Source organism: Mastigoproctus giganteus, chromosome 1, assembly GCF_048544385.1.
Source record: "Mastigoproctus giganteus isolate SK-2022 chromosome 1, ASM4854438v1, whole genome shotgun sequence".
NCBI lineage: Eukaryota > Metazoa > Arthropoda > Arachnida > Uropygi > Thelyphonidae > Mastigoproctus > Mastigoproctus giganteus.
Window position 1 is genome coordinate 88,174,439 of NC_143575.1, and position 22,118 is coordinate 88,196,556.

At 36.4% G+C, this 22,118-nt stretch overlaps 1 protein-coding gene across 2 annotated transcripts in view; it reads left to right on the plus strand.

The window, feature by feature from the left end:
• LOC150090971 (zinc finger CCCH domain-containing protein 10-like) overlaps positions 1-22,118 on the plus strand; it is a 1,521,236-nt gene that overhangs the window by 1,169,089 nt on the left and 330,029 nt on the right. The window contains exons 13-14 of one of the 2 annotated variants that reach the window (XM_090373667.1): positions 4,428-4,514; positions 17,636-17,927. In XM_090373667.1, the coding sequence (XP_090229793.1) occupies positions 4,428-4,514; positions 17,636-17,927 (379 nt within the window). The remainder of the gene's footprint in view (positions 1-4,427; positions 4,515-17,635; positions 17,928-22,118) is intronic. The other variant, XM_090373676.1, reaches the window with a different exon arrangement.

The window sequence follows — 22,118 nt, forward strand, 5'->3', positions numbered from 1 at the left end:
AATTATATCATAGATAAACAGCAATTATATCATATAGATAAACATTACTGTATTTCTTAAATTGTAACACATGCGAATGAAACGCAGCAATGATGAGGAACAGAAATAGTCAAAAAACACAAAGTAAAGAAATTGAGTAGTAGTTTTTAAATATTAGTATACAGTAAATAGTTAACTATTGAACGTATAGAATTTTCAGTAAGATTAATTTTAATGATAATTAAAATATTATCAATGTGTTTAGGCATTTATCTCATTCGTAATATAACTAAGAGCATTTTGAAGGAGGAGTCAAATTAAAAGAAGTCCTGCTGCTTGGAGTTCGCTTCCCAAATCATGCGAGTTAATGGTCTGTATCGTCCATTATGAGTTCTCTATATACTTGGACGAAATATTGAGGAATCTCGGATAAAAGAGTGAAGGCATTAAAATCGATTGTTTCAATAAAGGCCGACCTTGGAGTTAATTTTATAAAGAAAACTTAAATCGTTATATTCCTGTTGTAGCGGAAATTGAGTTTAAAAACCTCGCGTATGTCTGCGTAATCGTCAGTGTGGCATATAATCTTGTTCCTTGTAACTGAGTTATTTGTTGAATCTTCTTTAAGACTTTTCGACATCTTCCTCAAGAATGGAGAGATGCGAATTCCAGACGGCTGACGTGATGAGTAGAGTACAAGTGTCTTACCTGATGTAAATTTTGCTCCATCCGTCTGACATTCTTTATACAGAATTGGTGATGTTGCGGATATAATTATGGAATTGACCCATTAGATTCTAAGGCAACTCCAAGATCCTTGACACTGTCAGTTCTGGAAATGGAGAGGGCTTCAAGTTTGTATATCTGCCTTTTTATGCCTGCCTGCATAGGAATCGACACACCATTTTTAAGGATTTAAGTTAAGCAATCATTTTGAAAGATGATTATTTATAGGGATTTGTAGGTTGACACAGTCTTCATTATTAGTTACTATTAAAAAGCTTTATGTCATCGGCATAGCTTAGACATTTCACCTTCTCATTAATACATACCGATGGTATGGTATTCACATAAACTGTGAAAACCAAATTACTTTGAATTAGCTGGATTAGATCCCCGAATGCAACGCAATATGGAGGTGATACTTAATTTTTAACTGCCACATACTGTGGTCTATTCTGAAGATAACTTCCAATCTAAGATCCTCCAAAACCCTATGATCCTAATCAGTATACAAGTAGATCATGATTCATAGTATCAAATGTTTTTGAAGAAGTCGGTATAAATGACATCTGTTTGCACTAATTTTTCGAACCCTGCCGAAATAGTTTTCCGAATGACCGTGATGTTAATCGTAGAGCATCCGCATATGAACCTATGCTGCTCGGAGAAAATTACTGGTTTAACTTTTCTATATTTCGGCATAGGCGCTTAAAATAGATATTGGCCTGCATTAGGAGATTGATGGAGTAACCTTTTTTTGACGACAGGTATAATCTTCGATTTTTTGAAAGTATCGGGGAATTTTCTACATTCTAGCCACTGAAATAAGGAGCAACCACTCGTAGAGCGGTTGAAGCAGCATATTCTGACAAACTAACAAGGAATATTTGCTGGTTTTTTTTTTTTTTTGCATTATTAGTAGCAAAATGAAAGATGACTGTATTGTAAAAGAATGATTGCTTTGAATATTTGTTGAGTGTTTTGAAAAGAATAACCTAATTTCATCCAACAAATGATAGTCCACCTGCACAACATGTGGTTCAGAGAATTGCATCCTCCCGCACCGAGTGGAAAAGGTTTGAGTTTGAATCCCATCAATTAGATAAGAATTGGAAAACTCAGCCATGTTGGAAAAAGAAGCCCCTAAAATTGGCTTTTTTTCCCAACACGGTTGAGTTAATCGGTCGCAGACGAGGGTTTTTTTTTTTAACCTGGAAACTCTGGTCTTTCGGCCGACCGGGCTAGCCGGGTGGGTAAAGTGCTTGCCTGGCAACCCAAAGGTCGCGGGTTCGATTCCCGCCTCGGGCTTGGATCAAAGTACTGCAAAAACCTTGGGAGGTGCATTATGGCCACAGAAGCCTATGCGCCAACAACTACCAAAAAAAAAAAAAAAAAAATCTGGTCTTTCGTCCAGAAAACACCAAAACCACCCCAATCACAAATACAATGTACTATGCCTGATGGCCTTAGTTACCCCCCTGAAACTTTGGTTTTTCATCACGGAAGTTAGTTGGTATGGATGTTAAAGAGTATTGGGGGATACGTTGGAGTATCTCGCAGGGCCAAATTTAATAATAAATAAACAGCACCATCACTTCAACTCAAACAAACGCGTATGCTACCGTACTCGTGTGCTTGAATATTTACTTGGAGGATACAGCTTACTTTTGTAGTTTCACCCCAGATATTTTGTTTGCTTTTTTAAATGAGCTTTTATATGAAGATGACCACCACATCCAGTTGTTAAAATCTACGCATTTAGCTTTATTAGCAAGGAGATATTGTTTTATTACTCGTAGTGTTTCACAAAGTTAACTGTGAAATTTGAGGGTTGTTGTTTATAATAACAATTTTACTTGCCATGCTAAAATAACAAAATTGTATATCATTAAATTTAACTTCGTATTCTTAGTTTAGAAAAATAACTTTACATAAAATATGGACCGAAACAGTTTTCCCAAAAACTGTTTGGTGGGGGGGGGGACGTTACTCTCAAATTTGGGACAATCCCGAAAAACGGGACTTATGGTCATTCTATTCAAAACTTAATATAAGCTGCATTTTTCCCTCAAATGTTGAGTATTATAGAAGCTGAAATAAGGAGCCTTTTCGCATGTGTCCGAAGGATTACTTTTAAGTACTCGTAATTTTAAAGAATTAATGATTAATACAGAAATAAGAATAATCATACAGTTTCTGAAAAGATTTCTGGGTTTCAAGAAGAGTCAGCTTATGTTATATAATAATTATTATTATTCTAATGACTTCAAGCGTAATTTATGTTCGTATAAGTGTAATATCTGTAGAAGTGTCTTCACTGGCCAATTGCCCTCGTGGGTAGCACAGTTGGAAGAATCGCAGTCCTCCCCACAGTGAGTGGAAAAGACCAGAGTTCGATGATGTGAGGATTTTATGGACGTTTTTCGCAACTTTGCTGAAGTTATTCAATCTCAGGCGAGGGTAGCATGGTTTTTTCCGCCAGAAATTTGGCTTTTTCCGCCAGAAATTTGGCTTTTTCGTCCAGAAAACAGAAAAAACAATTTTTATTAAAGAAAAATTTAATTCTGATATTACTCATCGTTTGTAATTCGTTTAATCAGATACTGAATAGAAATAAATAAAATAGGTTTGGTCAACATTATGGATGCATCCGCGACCAGTATAAACTAAATTGTCAGGAGATGTAGGTCACGTCCCAATAAACAACTTTCTCAACGAGATCACGCATTGTCCCCAAAGAACATATGTGGAAAGTTACGGTAACTTAATCTGTCTTATATCAACATCTGGAAGGAACAGCAGCTCTCCACACTTGGAGAACCTTTCGAGACGCCTCTGTCTCACCGGTAAATGCCACGCAGTGTGGGTGTGTGACGATTCACGAATGTATTCGAATCGATCAATTTTAAATTACTGTCCTGAAATCTAAGAAATAAGTTTAAGGAAATCGTAATTGCAATTTCACATTTCCCAAGTGCCCATGTTCCTGTTCTTTTAGAGCAGTGGACGTTGCGCTTTTTATTTCAAAACGCAAAAGTACATTTTTTCTTTCTTTCCTCAAAATCTCATCTGTATTCTATCCAGTCTTTCTTCATCGAACACAACTGGATAATGCAAGCGTTCAAAGCCATTGCACAAAACTGCTCCTTAGTTTTCAGTGAAAGTAGGAAACTGGCTCGTTTCTTTATATTTCACCGTTGGAGCTTCGCATGAAATATGATGAACATTTACGAAGCGTACTACAGGAATAAAAAGATGCCCACATTCATAAATGGCAAAATATATTTTCCCCGTTCATAGAATAATTCGAAACATAAATCAACTTTATAACTATTTCTTAATCTTATTGCTACCGTTATGAGTATGACATGAATTTTCCGTTTTTGTCTCTTTTTAGGAACGCCCTTCCCTGGTAGTAACTAATATTGATAATAAAACTAAAAAAAAATACCTTTTGATCTATATAAAATCCTAATGAAAGATTACAGGTTTATTCAGAATGCTTTTTACACCTAAAATGCATGAAATTTTCTTTTCGTGTTCTTAAAAACATATTAGTCGATTCTAAAATACATCTAAAATTTATTTTCTGGTGTTGTTGTTGTATTATGTTCCTAGATGTTTTTGTTACACTATTACGTTAAGAAATGTGTAATTTTACGTTCTTGTTTTTCATTCAGACTTAATATTAGCCATTAATGCTGGTTATCCATCTCTTTGCCTAGAGGCCTGTCGCTGGTATTCTAATTGGAGTCCTAATGGTCTTCCTTATGAGAATTTAATGAACACTGCTTATACGCATAACGAAAGAGGTAATTAATCGTATAATGGTTGAGTTTCTCATCATCACGACAGTACAAGATAATAATAAAACGAATGATTAATTTTCCATTGAAATGTAATCACTGGAAAATAGTTGTTGGAACTGGTCATCTCTGATGAAGGTGATCAGTTCGATTAAAGGCTCCAGTGGGGCAACTTTCATTCATGTAACTTTTCTAAATGGTGTAAATGTTTACATTTTAATATCTTCGACTTAAATTTTTAATCTGGCAATGGCGATGTTCTTCGCTTCTTGTAGTGTTGTCGTACTTGACATATCAAAGTATCGATTTGACATGTCAATGCATGAGTTCTGAATTTTTTTGGATATACAAAGTGGTTCACGATTATATACATTCTTTTGAGATATGACCGTACAGTACAAATCTAATTTAAAAATGTCACATGAATTGGGCCAACAAATGCATTGTTTTTTGGCTACTGTGCACAAAATCTGTGTCCTATGTATTCGCAATATATGACTGGAATGTGTAAACCATGATAAAAAATTATCTTTCTTGATATTTTTGACTTTTGCACACAGAGTTACAGTAGATAATCGCATTTCCCATCCTTTGGAAACGTGTCTCAAAAAATTGGCACTCAACCTCCAGGTATTTTGGTGTATAGCAAAGCTGGACATATCCACCATTTTTTTGTGTCATGGATTCGCCTTAGTATGTTATACCAGTAAGCTATGTTCAAAACATCCAATTCACGGAAGCATGTTGGTTCGTCATGCACGAACTACAACTAGACATGGGTGGCCTATTGGACACCATCCAGGAACCGGTGCTAAGCATGACTTGCTACGTACTGAAATAGTAAAACGAATCATTGTAGCAGGACGGACCAATTAACCCATTCCAACCACATGAATCATAAACTTTGTACTAATTAATGCATTTGGTGACCCAAGTTGACTACACACTTTCGACTAATATATGATAATCTGTCATCCTCTCAAAGGAAGGTAATTATGAATTACTCCATACACTCGGTTTACAATTTATTAGGAACACCGTTATCCAAAATTAAAATGGAGTGTGCTACTGTGTGTTTCTCTTATGCATCTGTAACTGTGTACCGATAGCAAACCTGTTCTGCATGTAGTCGTTAACTGTGAAATATAGTAAATGGGCCAGCTACGTTACATATGGGATGTTGAGTGTGGAATAATAGTGGGAATTCCCCTCAGCGTGGGTGCGAGTATGTATCACTATATCATCGCCAGTCAGGACACTGATTGGACAAAGATGTAGTTCCCGAGAAATTACTAATTGAAATTCAATTACAGCAAATTTCAATAACGAACTAAACGATCAGAGTGCACCTCCGAATTAATTTGAAGTCTTAATATTCAAGTTTAGTGAATCTGTCAGCCATACTTGCCCCCAAATCCAAACTGAAATGGTTGGATTTGGGGGCAAGAATTGGAAGCTATAGGACGGGATACTTACACTAATAGATCCCAATTCGACTTGAGTTATTCAAATAGCTGGCTATGGTAAGAATAAAAACAAGAAATTCGTGAAATATCATGCTTGTTGGAAACAGTTGTAGATCAGTAGAGAGTGTTATAGCATCAGTCATCTCTTCTAGGAGGCACCTAGACCAGGAGCAATCCCAGTTAGGGGCCAAGGAGCTATATTCTCCCCTTTATGATCAAAATAATGTGTAGTTTTTCTACTGTTACACCTACTGTTATATGATTATATAAGCTTAATGATTTCCACAGGAATTGCTTTATCCCCCTACTTTAGAAAATCCTGGGCCTTTTGTTGACCGGTGTCCATGTACCATGCCTGAATGGTATGGCCTGCTTTACTATAATCGCAAATCAGGTGCTTCCTATGTGGGAGCCTGTGGTGCCGTGCCATTCAGCAAACAAGGTACAATACTTACAAGAGCATGACCGTTACTGCTTTTTGGTCTGCAGAGTCCCCAAATATCAACCATTCTCTGCCAATATAGTGGCTGCGATCGCCGTTTTTCTATAATTGGATATTATAAACCATAAAAGAAAGCCTCATACCTTTATGTAGGAACAGAATTCTCTCAACACTCACGTTAGAAGGATTATGTGATTATATAATTATACGAATAAATGTTCCATATTTAATATTAAATAAAATCAATTACGAAAATTACATTAAAATTATATAAATAAATACTTATTAAAAGATCGTCGTGTATTCAATTCTCATCCCCAACATAATGCATAAGGAAAAGCCAGGAGAGGTCGACAGCCATCAACACCCCCAAAAACCCAATCCAATACCGCATGTTTAACATGAGAACTGAAAACAATTGTCGAATTTATCCTTAAAGAACATGGTTAAAATATCTAATATAAAATTGTCTCAACTTCTTATAAGGGACCAAAATTATTGGATACACTTCGTGCTCACAAGAAGTAGTGTTTTTTGCGAATGATACCCTCCCTTCTTTTATACTTAAACCTATCGACTACCTGTTACGAAATTATTTTTACTAAACCAATGTGTGAATTACCATTCACAACTGCGCGCGAAAGTCCACGAATCCGAAATAGTATAAGGCCTACTAACATTTATGGAATTTGTGTTTAACCTCATTTCAAGAGTTTCAGCGATCAATAATAATTTAATATATTCATGTTGCGTATTTAAAACTTATGCTTCATTAAAAAGAAAAAGTTGGCTATCCAGGGGCAGGCTGTCCCGAGGGTGCAATGGGTGCACTTCACCTGTGCGCCAACGTTCAAAGGGCACCTGAAACGTACATACATATATAAAAAAAATTTTAAAGGGGGGCGCCAGATTTCAATTAGCACCTTGGCGCCACATACCCTAGGAACGCCCCTGTGGCTATCATTGATAGCATGGAAAGCAAGTTCCAAGGCACATATCCTTTTTGCTCTAACTGATGCTGCATGGTGTATCCTCATTGAAAGATAATACAGTCTTAAATACAGGGTGAGCATAAAGTCTTTCCCTCATTTCAAATATTTATTACACAAGAACTATGCTGGGTACAAACATACAGCTTTTTTTCAAATTTTACCTCAATTCAAAAAGTTATTTTTACCTCTTCAGTACACTTCTACATGTGCTCCGTTTGTTGCCTGGAGAACGTCTAGTCGATACTCGATTTCTCTCCATGTTTTCTCCAAAATCTCTTCAGTAACCGGGGTTCGAGCCCGTGACCACTAAATACGGAGGATGTGGAAAGGTCAGGGAATGACCACCGCACATCCCCGGAGCAATATCGCCTTAGTTGCTAATGCTCCAAATAACAAACAAACAATCTTTAGTAATCGTCGTGAAAGCATCCGTTATCCTCGTCTTTAAAATTTCAGTATCACGAACTGAAGTTGAATACACTTTGCCTTAATATATGCCCATAAAAAAAAAAATTCTAGAGGGGTAATGTCCGATGAACGGGCTGGCCATGGTATTGGACCATCCCTCCCAATCCATCGGTTAGGAAACGTAGCATCCAGAAACGAACAACTAAACTCCAGTGTGGCAGTGCACCATCTTGTTGGAAAATTAACCATTGCTGAAACTCTTCTACGTTCACTTTGACTGTCCCTCGGTTTCTCAAAAACAACACGTGGGTTCTCTAACCCCCAAATACGGACATTGTGTCTATTTACCTTCCCCGAGGTGTGGAAGGTAGCCTCATCAGAAAAACAAACACGCTTAAGGTAGTCACTGTTTTCATCAACTCTCTGCAGAATCTCTGTAGCAAAAGCAGCACGTCGGGGGATGATCGTCTTGCTCCAAGGCTTGAACAATTTTCACTTTATATGCATAGAAACGAAGCCGTTTGGGCAAAGTTTTAACCACTGTCCTCTAAGGTATGCCAAGTTGCCTTGATGCACGACGAGTTGACTTCCGAGGACTGCGTTCAAAAGCATCACGCACAGCATTAACATTCTCTTCACCCACATTAGGCCTACCAGTTCTTTTAAGGTCCCCAACAATGCCAGTCTCTTTAAACTTTGCATACTTCGCCAAATATTTGTCTATAAATTTTGGATTAAAAATGAATATAATTGGCTTGAATGAGAAACTTGATTAGATGAAATATTTCAGTTTTTGGTAAATCAGACTTATTTAAAATTACGGAATCATCATTAATTAAATCCCACATTGTGTCTGATGTATGCTCGACATGTACATTCATGTGTGAATTATATTTAACACCGTTTCTTCCAAGTCTAACATTTTATGGTAGATACTTGGATGATATTTTAATAATTACGAAGGATGATATACAAATGTAGGACGTATGATATACAAAATACGAAGGATGATATACAAATATACAAATGGATGATATACATTTGTAGTAAATAAGGTTTTGGATTTATTAAATAAGATACATGCCACACTTAATTTTACTTTAGAAATAGAAAAGCCACAGGAAAATTCTATAAACTTCCAAAATTTTACTTTAACTAGAGTTAATCAGAATATACATTTTAAAATTTAAAGGAAACAAACAAATACTGGTAAATTCTTACACTGTTCTAGCGATCATCCGTGAGTATTTTCTGGTGGGTGTGAACGTGGCGCTAGGCGTCTCCCCAGAGTGTCCCATATGTGTTCGATGGGATTTAGGACGGTCGGAGGAACGGGCTGGCCAATTCATACGAACAATGCCCTCACTTTCCAAAAGCATATCAACAGCTGTAGTACGATGGGGTGTGGCGTTATCATCCATAAACACGAACTCGGGGCCAATGGCACCTCGGAACAGACGCACATGGGGAAGGATTACCTCAGTACAGCAGAATGCGCCGGTTACAGTACCACCTTCCAGTATCTGGAGTTGTGTACGCCCATACGAGAACACCTGGACCGCCATATCGATCTCTTTCAGTGATGTTTGCGGGGGTGATACCGTGTGTGTGCCAACCTCTCGCCAGATTAGTTGACGTCCAGAATCGCCGCTGAGACTGAATGTACTCTCGTCAGTAAAGAGTACCCTAAGTAAAGATTTTGTGGTTGTAACCTTTAGAAATAGTGTTGGTCCTTAAGTTTTGCACACCAGTATATTTCGGACTCGTGGACTTTCATGCGCATTTGTGAACGGTAATTCACACATTGGTTTAGTAAAAATATTCTCGTAACAGGAAGTCAATAAGTCTAAGTATAAAAGAAGGATGGGTATCATTCACAAAAAAACACTTTACTTCTTGTGAGCACGGAGTGTATCCGAAAAGTTTAGACAATTTTAACCAATGTTCCTTAAGGATGAATTCCACAATTGTTTTCAGTTCTCGTGTTAACATGCGGTATTGGTTTGGTTTTTGGAAATGTTTGATGGCTGTCGACTTCTCCTTTACGTTTCCTGGTGCATTATGTTGGGGATGAGAATTGAATTCTTGACAATCTTTTAATAAGTATTTATTTATATAATTTTAATGTAATTTTATTTAATATTAAATACGGGACATTTATTCGTATAATTATATAATGACATAATCCTTCCAACGTGAGTGTTGAGAGAATTCTGTTTCTACATAAATGTATGAGGTTTCCTTTTATAGTTTATAATAATAACATTAGTAGGACATATTGAGCTTTATTGTTCTTTCGTTTTTAATTAATATATGAATATAGAAAAACGTCTTAAATCTCGTCTCAGTGGGTTTTTCACACCGTGCTGAGTTGATTGAGCTGAGCAAGGATTGCCTGAGTTTTCATCCCAAGAAATATATGAGGGACTACATGCAGTTTATAGGCACAGCATGGTGGCACCTATAACTGCCTTGTCGCAAATTCTAAATAACCTAACGGTACATTTGTAGCATTTGTAGCTATCGCTTATACGGATCCACTCTACAAGCTGCATGGATAGTGGACGGATGCGATTAAAGCTAGTAACGAGGCGAGATGTTAATCTGGAAAAGAAATCCTACATAATACTAGGGTGGTGTTCCTAATAAATTTTCCAGTGAATATATATTACAGAGTCGACGACAGGTCGTTTTCAGAGCACAGTGGAGGATGCTGAATCCGGAACTTTACTTCTCCGATGCTGAAAATAGTTCTGGCATCAATATCCAGTGTATAGGCCACTTTATTGAGCGCATTCATTGTAAATTATAAATGCGCCCAGTAATGCTGTGAAACTGAGTTGTCGTCAACTGCATGAATGTTTCGCAACATTCAATTCCTCTCCTGTTTTTTTAATACCTAAATACAGCAAACACATAAAAAAGCAATCTCTCACAAGGAACTATAAAATGAAATTGGTATCATGATTGCTTTTCCTGTTTAATTTGCATGGAATGCATAATTCAAATTGGAAGACCAAAATTGGTTTACTCATATTTCCATTAAAAGGATTTGATCTTTAAGCATCGCTGCGCTCTAATCCCTGCATTGGAGCGCAGTAAAATTTAGCTGTACTGTTCATACTTATAGTACAGCTAAAACAACTATGATATTCGCTCTTCTTTCATCTTTATTGCGTCTGCAGACCAATTCGTCCAAGCCTTAAAAATTATTTCCATAACAAAATATGATTGTACACAATGTGTTGTCTAACATTTCTGCAGCATCTTATGATGAACCATAAGGTTAACCAAACGCAGAAAATATCCTTAACTGATTCGTCATGCTATATATTCTCAGGTTTAGCATCTTTTCCATATTATGGGATCCTCTCTTTTCGGGAAGTCATGGCTCTGGAGAGCCATTCCAGTAGAGAAGTAAGGTAGATGATATCAGCGATGTGTACAACAATTCGAGAATACCTCATTCGATTATCCATTTAATTTTTTTTATAATATACACTGGTGTTCAAAGAAAGTGCATCACCCCATAAAATTGCAATTGTCGTCCAAATAACGTAAGTATATGGCAATATTTCTTACAGATTGCATCAGATAAGATTGACACGCATATGTGATGACGTAATATTGCATCAGCTGTTACTTTCAGCTATATAAGCATGCTCTGCAAGAGTTGCAGTCATGATGGCGAGTTACGTGCAGTTAACGCCACGAAGAAAGAGTGCTATTGTTGCTTTACGTGAGGAAGGATGTACTTCCGTCATATTGCTTATAGTGTGCCTTGTAATCAGTCGACAATGAGTAGATTTCTTTCCAAACTCAAGAATACTGGTTCTGCTGATAGGAAAAAAGAAACCAGACGCAAACGAGTCTCTACGCCAAAACAGAACCGCATTTTAAAGCCTTGTGCCATAAAAACCGTAAAGCTTCTTCGTCTGAGCTGAAAAGAGAATGGGAAGAAAATACAGGAGTGGTAGCAAGTGCAATAACAGTTAGAAAACGCCTCTTCAAAAATTGTCTTGTAGCCCGTCGTCCTAAGAAGCCCCTTCTCACACAAAAAATGAAAAAAAGGCCCGATTAATTTGGTAAGGAGCATGTCAAATGGACCCCGGAGCAGTAGAAGTCAGTTATTTCTCGGATGAGAAGAAATTCAACTTACATGGCTCTGATGGGAGACAAACGATTCGCCGTACGCGTGGTGAAGAATGCCATCCAGACTGTATGGGGTCTACAGTGAAATTTCCTACCAGTCAAATGATGTAGGGGTACATTTCGTATCGCGGAGTAGGTCACTTGCAGTTTATAAAAGGTCCTGTAAATGCCAATGGATACCTGGCTATATCGGAAGGCAAATTGCTGCCAGCCATTAGAGACCGTTTCAACCTGCCAAGTAACTGCATCTTTCAGGACGACTCAGCTCCTTGTCATCGGGCGAAAGTATAAGTAGGCACTTCTGTAGTTACTTTAGCTTCGTTTCTGAATTAGAGGTTCGACAGTAATGTGTTTACATTTGTTGTGAGAAAATGGTTGGAAGAACGGTCCATTACAGCTGTTAGCTGGCCAGGAAACATCTCGGACCTGAATCCTATAGAGAACTGTTGGCATCGTGTGGAATCCGCAGTTGCCAGAAAGAAACCAAAGACCCTTTGTGAACTTCAGGAAGCCATAATTCGTGTTTGGAACCGTGAACTATCAGTTGATTATTTTCGGAAATTGATCTTGTCAATGCCCCGACGGTGTGCTGCTGTCATCAGGGCCAGAGGCAGTTCAACTAAAAATATTTAGTTGAACTACCTCTGGCCCTGATTAGTTTGCACTTGATGAACTTTTAATTTTTTTTTTCCACTTAAAATGATAAACTTAAGCAAATTGTGGGCTTCTGATAACATTTCAGGCAATTGTCGTGTTTACCCAAACTGTTGTATAAAGGTTACAAATGCTCATTTTGAGAGCACCTGTCAAATATTACTTAGTTTTGCCTTAACTATTAATAAATATCTTTTGTTTATATTTCTATTTGTGATGCTAGTCATTAATGTAGCGTACCATCGCAAAAAAGGGTTAGAAATGTGAAATTCCTAGGTGATGCACTTTCTTTGAACACCAGTGTACATATACAGAAACTATAATATACAGTAACAGGAAAGGTTGTGAACTTTGCACTTCATATGCACTTTTCAAGTCGTTTAAAACGACTTGAATAGTGCATATTAAGGGATATTGAGAAGTACGAGAGACGCTTAGTTTCCACAATTGCAAGTGTGAACTTCCTTTGGCTATGGTTAATGTTGACCGTAACAAATAGTGTGGGAAAGCACCCGGCATATTGTGATTCACGAATTCCTGATAATCACGTAAAGGAAGCTTCTGAAATTGAACCTCATAGAAGGAATTAAATAAAGAGAATGAAAAGTTCGTTATGTCAGTCAGTCTGAGGTTAACCTCCGAATGAATGGTGGTGGTTGGTTGACGCACGCGTTTTGACTGAAGACAGAAGGAAGTGTAAAATTACAGATTCAGTATTTAAGAGACCAGCGCATTCGAAAATAATGTGGGAGAATAATTAACTTTGTGAACTCGACGAGATTTTATAAAAATTTATGGTTATGGGAGTGAGTTTGTGTAAAATAGAGGATTGATCTGACAGCTTAGTGTTTAGTACAGTAGGCCTAGTTGTTAAGACTTGTACTGGAGAATGTGGAATTTCCAGAGGATTAATAGCCATTAAAAATAATGCTCCAAAATTATAATGAAATCTAGATTATTGCATGCTGAAGTGAATATGTAAGGTATTTATTCAGAAAACGTAACGATTAAGATTTAAACTCAGTTGAAATCAATTCAGTCTTCAAGTGGGAGCAGGATGATGGAAATCGAATGGAGTAAAGCGTACAAATTTTATCTGATTAATACCAGAAAGGTTAACTGGGTCAACAAGTAGGCTACATTCGGAAACAACCTGAATGCGCATACAGGTCAGGGAAGGTGAAAACTTCAAGAAATAACTGTCGGAAATAATCGAGATTAAATATAACAACACAAAACTAAGAGGAGCCAACTACGGTTATCTCCAGCAAGGCGAACAGGAATGTTTCTTTTGAAGACATGGTAAACTTAAAGATGAATACCCATCACGCTTTATCACCTCTAATAATGAGCTCTAGGAATCCATCACTCCTTGATAACATGATAAATGTTAGAATATCTCGGCCACATGACACTAATGGTGGGTTTTAGGCGGTGCCCAGTTAGCTGTGTAATGAAATACGACTTTCATAGATCATTGCCCTATTCCACTGATTTTTTTTAACATTATGCTACAAGTAAACTTATTTTTCATTCCTAACTACAGTGAAATCCCGATGTGAATGGGAAATAAATTTCCCGGATAATCTACAAAAGAAAAGAAACCCGTAAAACGTGACAAAAATGATATTTTGTCTCTTTTGTGTTTGTCTATAAACGTTTACTGCAACATGAGATTCGACAAACAAATTTAATGTGTGCATAACTTTTTACAAAAGGAAAACAGTGAAGTTCACTTTTTTCCCTTGGTTTCCCTCCAGCAAAAGGGTATTTAGTAAATTTCGAAGCATCTTGTCAACTAGAGTGGTGCCTTCTATGTGCATTCAAGTAAAGACTCGGTAAAATTGATATTTTAGCACCTTTTTCATGTTTATTGATAACATGAAGTTTTGTTTCGATAACTGAATTAATTCCGGATAACATCTTGACTTGACTATCATATCCATGACAATAACACGATCAGAATGTAACAAACTTCGTTAATTGTTTAGACATTTGTGTGAATAAAAGTACTTTTCGAAATAGTCGAAGGTAGGAAAGTCGCCTTTCAATTTAAGTTTAAAAAAATGTATGATGGTGGGATTATCATGTCCTTTAAATAAAAGCATACTTTGGAGAACGGTAATATCGTTGAATGTCTTTTTTTTCTCCTTCCTTTCCCTGTTATGGTGTCACTCTTAAGACTGGTCAACTTTCTCTGTATTATGACTAAAACACAAGGACGTAACTTTTACAGCGTTGGGAAAAGTTACGCTTCAGATAATTTCTTGGTTTGGAATGGTGATAATTGGTGTAAGAAAGCTACATAAAAACATCTGTGCAATAGAGACTGTGCAATACAGTATAATTTCAAGGTAGGTGAGTGGGATAGTCTGTTGGGCAGTTGCACCAGGGCCCTGAGCTCAGAGGATCAAAAAAGAAAAGGGGAAATTAGAAAATCGCATAAACAGTGACTAAATAACTTGCACCAGAGCCCAGGCTTATATTCATAGGCCATTATTATTATTATTAATATCAATTTATTTCCGAAGAAAGTCCCTTTACAGCTATGCAGCTAGAGGACATGAGTTACATACAGAGATAAAACATGAAAAACAGACAAATGCATTGCATACAGAGCCAGATACAATATACGGCCTTAAACAGCCACTGGTGAAGATACAAAAACATAAAGTAACAACAAATACAAAAACATAAATTTATAACAGATAAAAGTGCATACGGATACATCGGAGCGTGGACAGTGCGGCATCACATAGAGTCCACTTAGAGCATGACTAAAGAAAACATGTCTGCAAGAATGGAACTCTGTATGGAAGCTTCTCAACGTCTATGGCTAATCTATTGAATATCTGGAAGGAGTTATGCGGAAACATGTTGTCCAGGGAGGACATGCTACGCAGCATCGATCTGTATGGGGAGGTGCTGTACTGGCATCTTCTCCTGTCGGACGGTCTGGCGATGATATCCCAAATATCGGGTGAGCTCAGTTTTCCGGATAGAAGCTGAGAGAGGGTAAGAAGGTTCCTAGAGATGATGAGATACCTCCAAGGAAGCGTATTAAGATTGGTGACCAGAACAGATTTTGAGATTGTAGGTGTTAGCCCGGCAACCCTATTTAGCCATTTCAAGATCCAGAATTCCAGGGAGAGGAACCTGGCTTGGTATGATGAGGGTGCTGAGGACCATATAGTCGAGGAATATAATGGAATTGGGAAAATGCAACGAAGAATGTATTTGATGATAAGGTCCGGTGTGAACCTTATGGAAGTTGGAGATCTCTTGTTTTACTGCCCATAAAGCTGAATATGTTTTCGTTCGAGTGGCATTAAAGTGAGGCAAGACGGTGAGGTCTTTGTCCCAGATGATACCCAAATATTTATGTTGGGTGACTTTTTAACTGGAGAGTTCGCTATAATGATGTTCACATCGTTGGTATTTTTCTTCTTGGTGATAGAGAGTTGTGAAGTGGAGAGCCCAATCGCATGAAGGTAGTTTTTCAGTTCATGTAGCTGTCGGTTGGAGCTCACTGTAATAGACTGGAGAGACTGGGGGCATTTTGTGATGATGAAGAACTTAATATCATCTGCGTAGGTGGTAAAATTGTCAGCCATTTGAAATGAGGATTAGCCGAAATATATTCAGCGTCTGGTAATGGCTTCGTCCAATTTCCACAGTGGGAGAAGAATCATTGGATAATTCAAACAGAAAATAGGTCAGTTACTGAAGGAAAGGATTTTTGAAGACATCTTACATTTTGATAAATAACTGAATTAAGTTCTACTTATAAAATTCGAAAATATTAATATTTTTCTAGATAGTTTGTCATCCACGACACGGCCTGTGTAATTTTCCAGTAAGAAGTTTGCTTTCGTTAATCAGAGGAAGGCTGTAATCTAAACTTTCTCTTTACTAGAAGGTAAATAACGCGCATTTAGACTGCGTTGACAGCAACATTTCTGGCTTACTGTTTTAGAAACTACAGGAGAAAACGTGTTTGATCGAACCGCACGCATCTTGGTTTGAACTAGGCCAGCTTAAGTTTTCTCAACCACGCAATCAGCAGCCAGTGGAATGCCCGCCAAAAGCCCATACCGTGATGTTGCTGCTCGCATTGGCACAGCAAAAGAAAAAGAAAAAAAAAACCTGCTTTCACTGAAGGTCGAATAGAGTCTAGATAATCCGAGGTAAACGGGAGTAGAGCCAACTAGGTTTATATAGAATGATAAAATGTATTTTCTAACTTTATTTGTTTAAACTAATCAAATTATGCAATTATCGAAAAAAACACATGCAAAACAAACACAAATGAAACATTCATACTTTGTAACCGTAGTAATAACACAGTGTTTCTAACTCTTTTCAAGCATGGTTAAAGTATTTTTAATGATTATCAAGCTGACAATGATTGTTAGCATATATTCAATAATCCTTAATTTGCGAACAAACAACTATGCTAATATTTACTGTACTTTAACTGATAGTACGCATCCCAAATCTTATACATATTCTATTCAACATATCACACACAAAGATGAATTTCCATAAAAAACTCTTGTTATTAATTTGAAGGAATTTCGCTTCTAATGAATAATTTTAATTTTTCCCTAATTCTCCCTCTCAGAACTGGACTGTAAATAATTTAAAATTCATTTTAATGTTTTTAAGGAAAGAGAGACAAATGAAAAAGCTAAAAAAAAAAAAAAAAAACACTTGGCGAGCAGACTGCTTATTCTGCTTGGCGTCTTCAACCTCTTGGCGAGTGAGAAGGTAATGTATTTTTCCGGTCTTGTACAAGTTGCCAAGCCACTTTCGCAACTATCTCCACCTTTTCAATATACTTTCTCTAATTAAATAAACACTGTGTATCGTATTTCAAAATGAATTCGTCCCCTCCCCAAAGAAGTAAAAGATTCTGAAATAGTATTCGCATGTTTTATACAGTATTATATATTCTTTGCTGTATAAATGCTACTTCTTTATATTTGCATTTGGTTTCTTTTGGCATTACAGAACGGCGACACGAACCTCAAGGAGCATATCGACCCCCACCGGAACGCCCTTATTCAGCAGGAGCTCAACCAATCTACCACACGTCGCCAGAACGCCACTACGAACCGACGTATCATTCTCCGAACCGGAAAACCTACGAATCTGGATATTTATCGTCTCCGGAGAGACGATTCGAACACCAGCGATCTTTTCCGGGATATCCTATATCATCTTACGAGGAACCATATTATGGAGAGCGGATATATGGAACGCGGTCGGGAAGTGTCACACCAATCATAGATGACGAAGCTAGGTATGGTTCCTGCAGAGTATATTAGTTAATTTATTTCTTTTTAGAAGTATTTTAATCCAGATTAAATAACATCCTTTACAGGATATTTGGAAAAAGAATTTATAATCATTCAACTGCATTACAGTGATTTTTTTTTTTTTTTATGTCACTTGGGATCGCCCTGGGAGTTTTAGCTTTTGCAAATTTGAACTGGCCTGTCTTGTAAGATTTTGAATGACCAAAAACCTGTCTTGTAAGAATTTGAACGGCCTGTTTTGAATGACCAAAAACTCCTAACTTTTCCATATCCTGTGACGCTACAATTATAAAGTTAATATTTCAAAGTATTAAAATTAAGCATGTTCTTTATTCTGTAAATATCTGTTTATAGCTTATCATCCCTGTAAATAAATTCGTCTAACCAGAATATGGATTACACTCAATGTGCTTTTAAAAGCAACTCCATATGAATGTTTCTGCCAGTTTGTTATTGTAAAAGTGGGTACTGTAAGAAGTGACTTTGGAAGTATCGCAGCGAGTTATAAAACATTTCTTTACTGCTTAAAACTTCGGGAGGGAAAGGCGTCATTGGACTAAATATTCCTCAAAAAAGTCTGCTGAAAAAAAAAGAGCCAGCAGACATACCGCAAAACTATGATCTAACTTCTCAGCAAAATTAAACCTTGTATTAAAAAAACCTCCCTTGGGCGTAAATTTCTAGCTTCCAACACAACTTTGCTATTTTTTAAAAGTGTCCGCTCAAGATATGAAGTAGAAATATTCTTTCTTACAACGCAAATTCACTGTAACTATCTTATTCTCCAAGAACTTTAAAATAATGTACCAGAGGATTTGTACGTAAACTGAAATGCCCCAATTCAAATAGAATTTCATCCTTATCGAAGAAACTTTGGCCGACCGGGCTAGCCAGGTGGGTAAAGTGCCTGCCTGGCAACTCAAAGGTCACGGGTTCGAATACCGCCTTGGGCTTGGATCAGAATAAAATGCAAAAACTTTGAGAGGTGCATTATAGCCACAGAAGCCGATGCGCCAACAACTAACAAAAATAAAAAAAAAAAAAAAGAAGAGAAACTTGGAATCAACTATTGGAAACCAAGAATTAAGTACTTAATATTTAAGTACATGTTCTTGCAAGTGTCTCCTGTCTAATGCCATTCTGTTTTTCTAGAGAACCAGAAATAGAATAGAGCATACCATTTCTGATGTAAAAACAGAATGGATAGTACAAGATGAGTTAAGAATTTAAAAGAACCGCAGTGGTACATTTAAGAATATTTCTACATTTAAGAGGTTTTGTTAATAAATTTGCGTAGCTTACAGAAGCAGACACTTGCCTTTCAGGAAGATACGAATTATAAATTGTAACAGATACTACTTAGGATTTAAGACACCAAAAAGAACAATTTTAAGTAGGCTAATAGTAAAAATAATCTTTTGTCCATCATAAATCAGATTTTTTAATATAATTAAAACAGCAAAAGAAAACAGCTAAACTATCGATGTATTTGATCTTGTGGAAGCATCAGTTTTTAGGTAATGACTATGAATGAAGTTTGGAAGTGATCTGCATTTAAATATAAAATACTTTGGTTGAATTATTGTAGATCACGAAATTAACTTAGCATATGAACAGGTTCATAAAAATTGAGCTATATGATTATCAGAGTGGGTAATATCGCATGTGGCCATTCATTCAGACCGTGGTAAGGGACTAGATTCGATATTCCGACAGAAGGAATGTGTACGTTTTTTTTTTTTTTTTTTTCCCTCACGTGGAAGAGAGCTGCATGCATTTGCTTTTCATCCCTATAAACAGGCAAACCGTGTGGCCTTAATTGCTTGGAATAAACGACAATCCATGAATATTTTTCATGTTAAATTACCAGTAAATTTCGTTATATTTATGAGCACAGGTCTATTCAGTTATGCATTTAGTACTACGTTTTTTTTTTTGTTTTTTTTTTCTAACTCAGGGCTTGAGTGCCAGGAAAGGTAAAGGATATTCGCACAGGTGCACCCCCAACAAAACTAATAAGATGCACACATCTTATCTCTTTAGGAATGTTCAGTAGACATATCACTGAAGAAGCGCTTCACAAGAGATTTTCAGACCGATATTTTTTTTAATTTAAGACACATTTATTATTTTATTCGTATGCAGATTTAGATCTGCACTCGGTTCACTAAATAGAAAGAATACGGATCAATATGCCAGCTTTAGAGAAGAAAACATTAAATGAAACTAAGAGTATGAAAAAATATATAAATTTATACTCCAGTATTAATTATAATTTAAACTTTTCTTTATTTATCCGGCTGTTTTGCACATTTACTGAATTTTCAATAAGTTCCAAAACTACAAATTTTCTTCTTGGTCACAATTGACTTCGTACCTTTATAGTAAGAAAATTTTAAACGTTTTTTGGACTCTGGAATTTAGTTCAATGAGGATTTCTCGGAATTCATTGAGTTAAAAATTACACAACATCTATGATTTCCCAAACATAGATGAGACAGAACAATAATTGAAAGTTTGCTTAGACTCACAGAACACCTTCAGAAAGTTGAATTTGGTTATAGTTGTCAATTTAACCTACTTTTCTTAAAATTATTTCACCCAACTTTATGTCTACATTGTGTATTATATTCAGTAGTAGTTGCCTCAAATTGAATTTACAAATGTAATTGTGTCTGAAAAATGAATTTGAAGTTGACCTGTCCTATGCTACCCTTGAAATAATTTAATGTTTCAAAGTGGAGGTACGGCTTTGTAATGAATCGAAATATTTTTTTATAGCAAATAGAGATTGGGCTCCGGGTCAGGTCCTCGGAACTAATAGTTTTGAATTAAGCAAATTTTCAATAACATTTTCATTTTTTTTTTTTTTTTTTGTCTAAACGAAACTCAAACACAAGCAAATACCTTTAAATAAACAGAGTCACTTTCCTCCTGACACCCTCTGTGGAAAAAAAGAAACTTGTTTTTAAGAGCCACAACCAAGCAACTTCAGTTTTCCAATATTATTAATGACAGTCACAAAGCCATTATTTGACAGTTTATATGCAACAATAAATGTCCGGAAAACTAACTGCATAATACTATATTGATGATTTTGCTAAAGAATATGCCCATTAAGTTAATGCATATTCTTTATGAATATAATGCAGCTCTATGAATATACTTTGAAGTATAATGGGTGCACCTCAAATCACATTTGTGGAAGAGAAAATTTATTCTCATAAGAAGGAACATCTGGAATCTAAATCTGGTTATCATTCAATTTAAACGCTAAATCGTTATTTTAAGCGTACACAGAATACTATAAATTAGTTCAACTTGAACTATCATTACCAATGTGATTTTATATCGATATCAGCGTCATTTGATGAATTCTTTGATGTAAAATCTTCTAATGCGGTTATCTACCATCTGTTTAAAGAGCCTATGCAGTCCTGTAGAGCTGTTTGCTTTATCATCAAGAATCCTCAAATTCTGCATTGCAAACTTCTGTTTTACATCAGGGCGATGGATAAATAGATAGTTTACAATATGAAACAGTCCCGCTGTAAGCACAAAGAAGCATGCTTAGAACTTCGTGTAGCCACTCTTTATGGAATTTGTATGTTAATTGCCTTGTCGTAAAACAGTAACCTATGAATCAATCAATTTTATCCATCTGAATAAAGCTTATTGCGAATAACGAACGGCATGAATATCCACCCAGATAGTACATAAGAGCATACCGAAATGCAACACATTTGTGGTATTAAAGAAGTAAAATCCATTTTATACACGTCATTTTATTTTAGTTATCATGATTGATCCGTGATTCAGTTTTTACAGGGTACTGAAAACAGCCTGTATAATGTGATATGTTCAAAGTAGCACAAACGAATTTGTTTCCACCAAATTTTCCGAATGCAATTCGGTTGTTTCATAACTATGCTTGCAATAAATATCCTTATAATGGATACAATCATGGCAAAACGGTGACAGTCTCCAGGGGAAAAAAATTTCAATGTATCTGTTTCTTGCATTGATCTGAATATGCAGACCAGTCTTCCATAACTGAATTTTTCCTGCACATTGCATTCAAATCTTTGATAAGTTGCTCTGTTCCTTAAAGCCATTCAAAATATAGTTTTTATGTTTCTTTTCCTGGAATGTTAGTACAGTCATACTTATGCGGT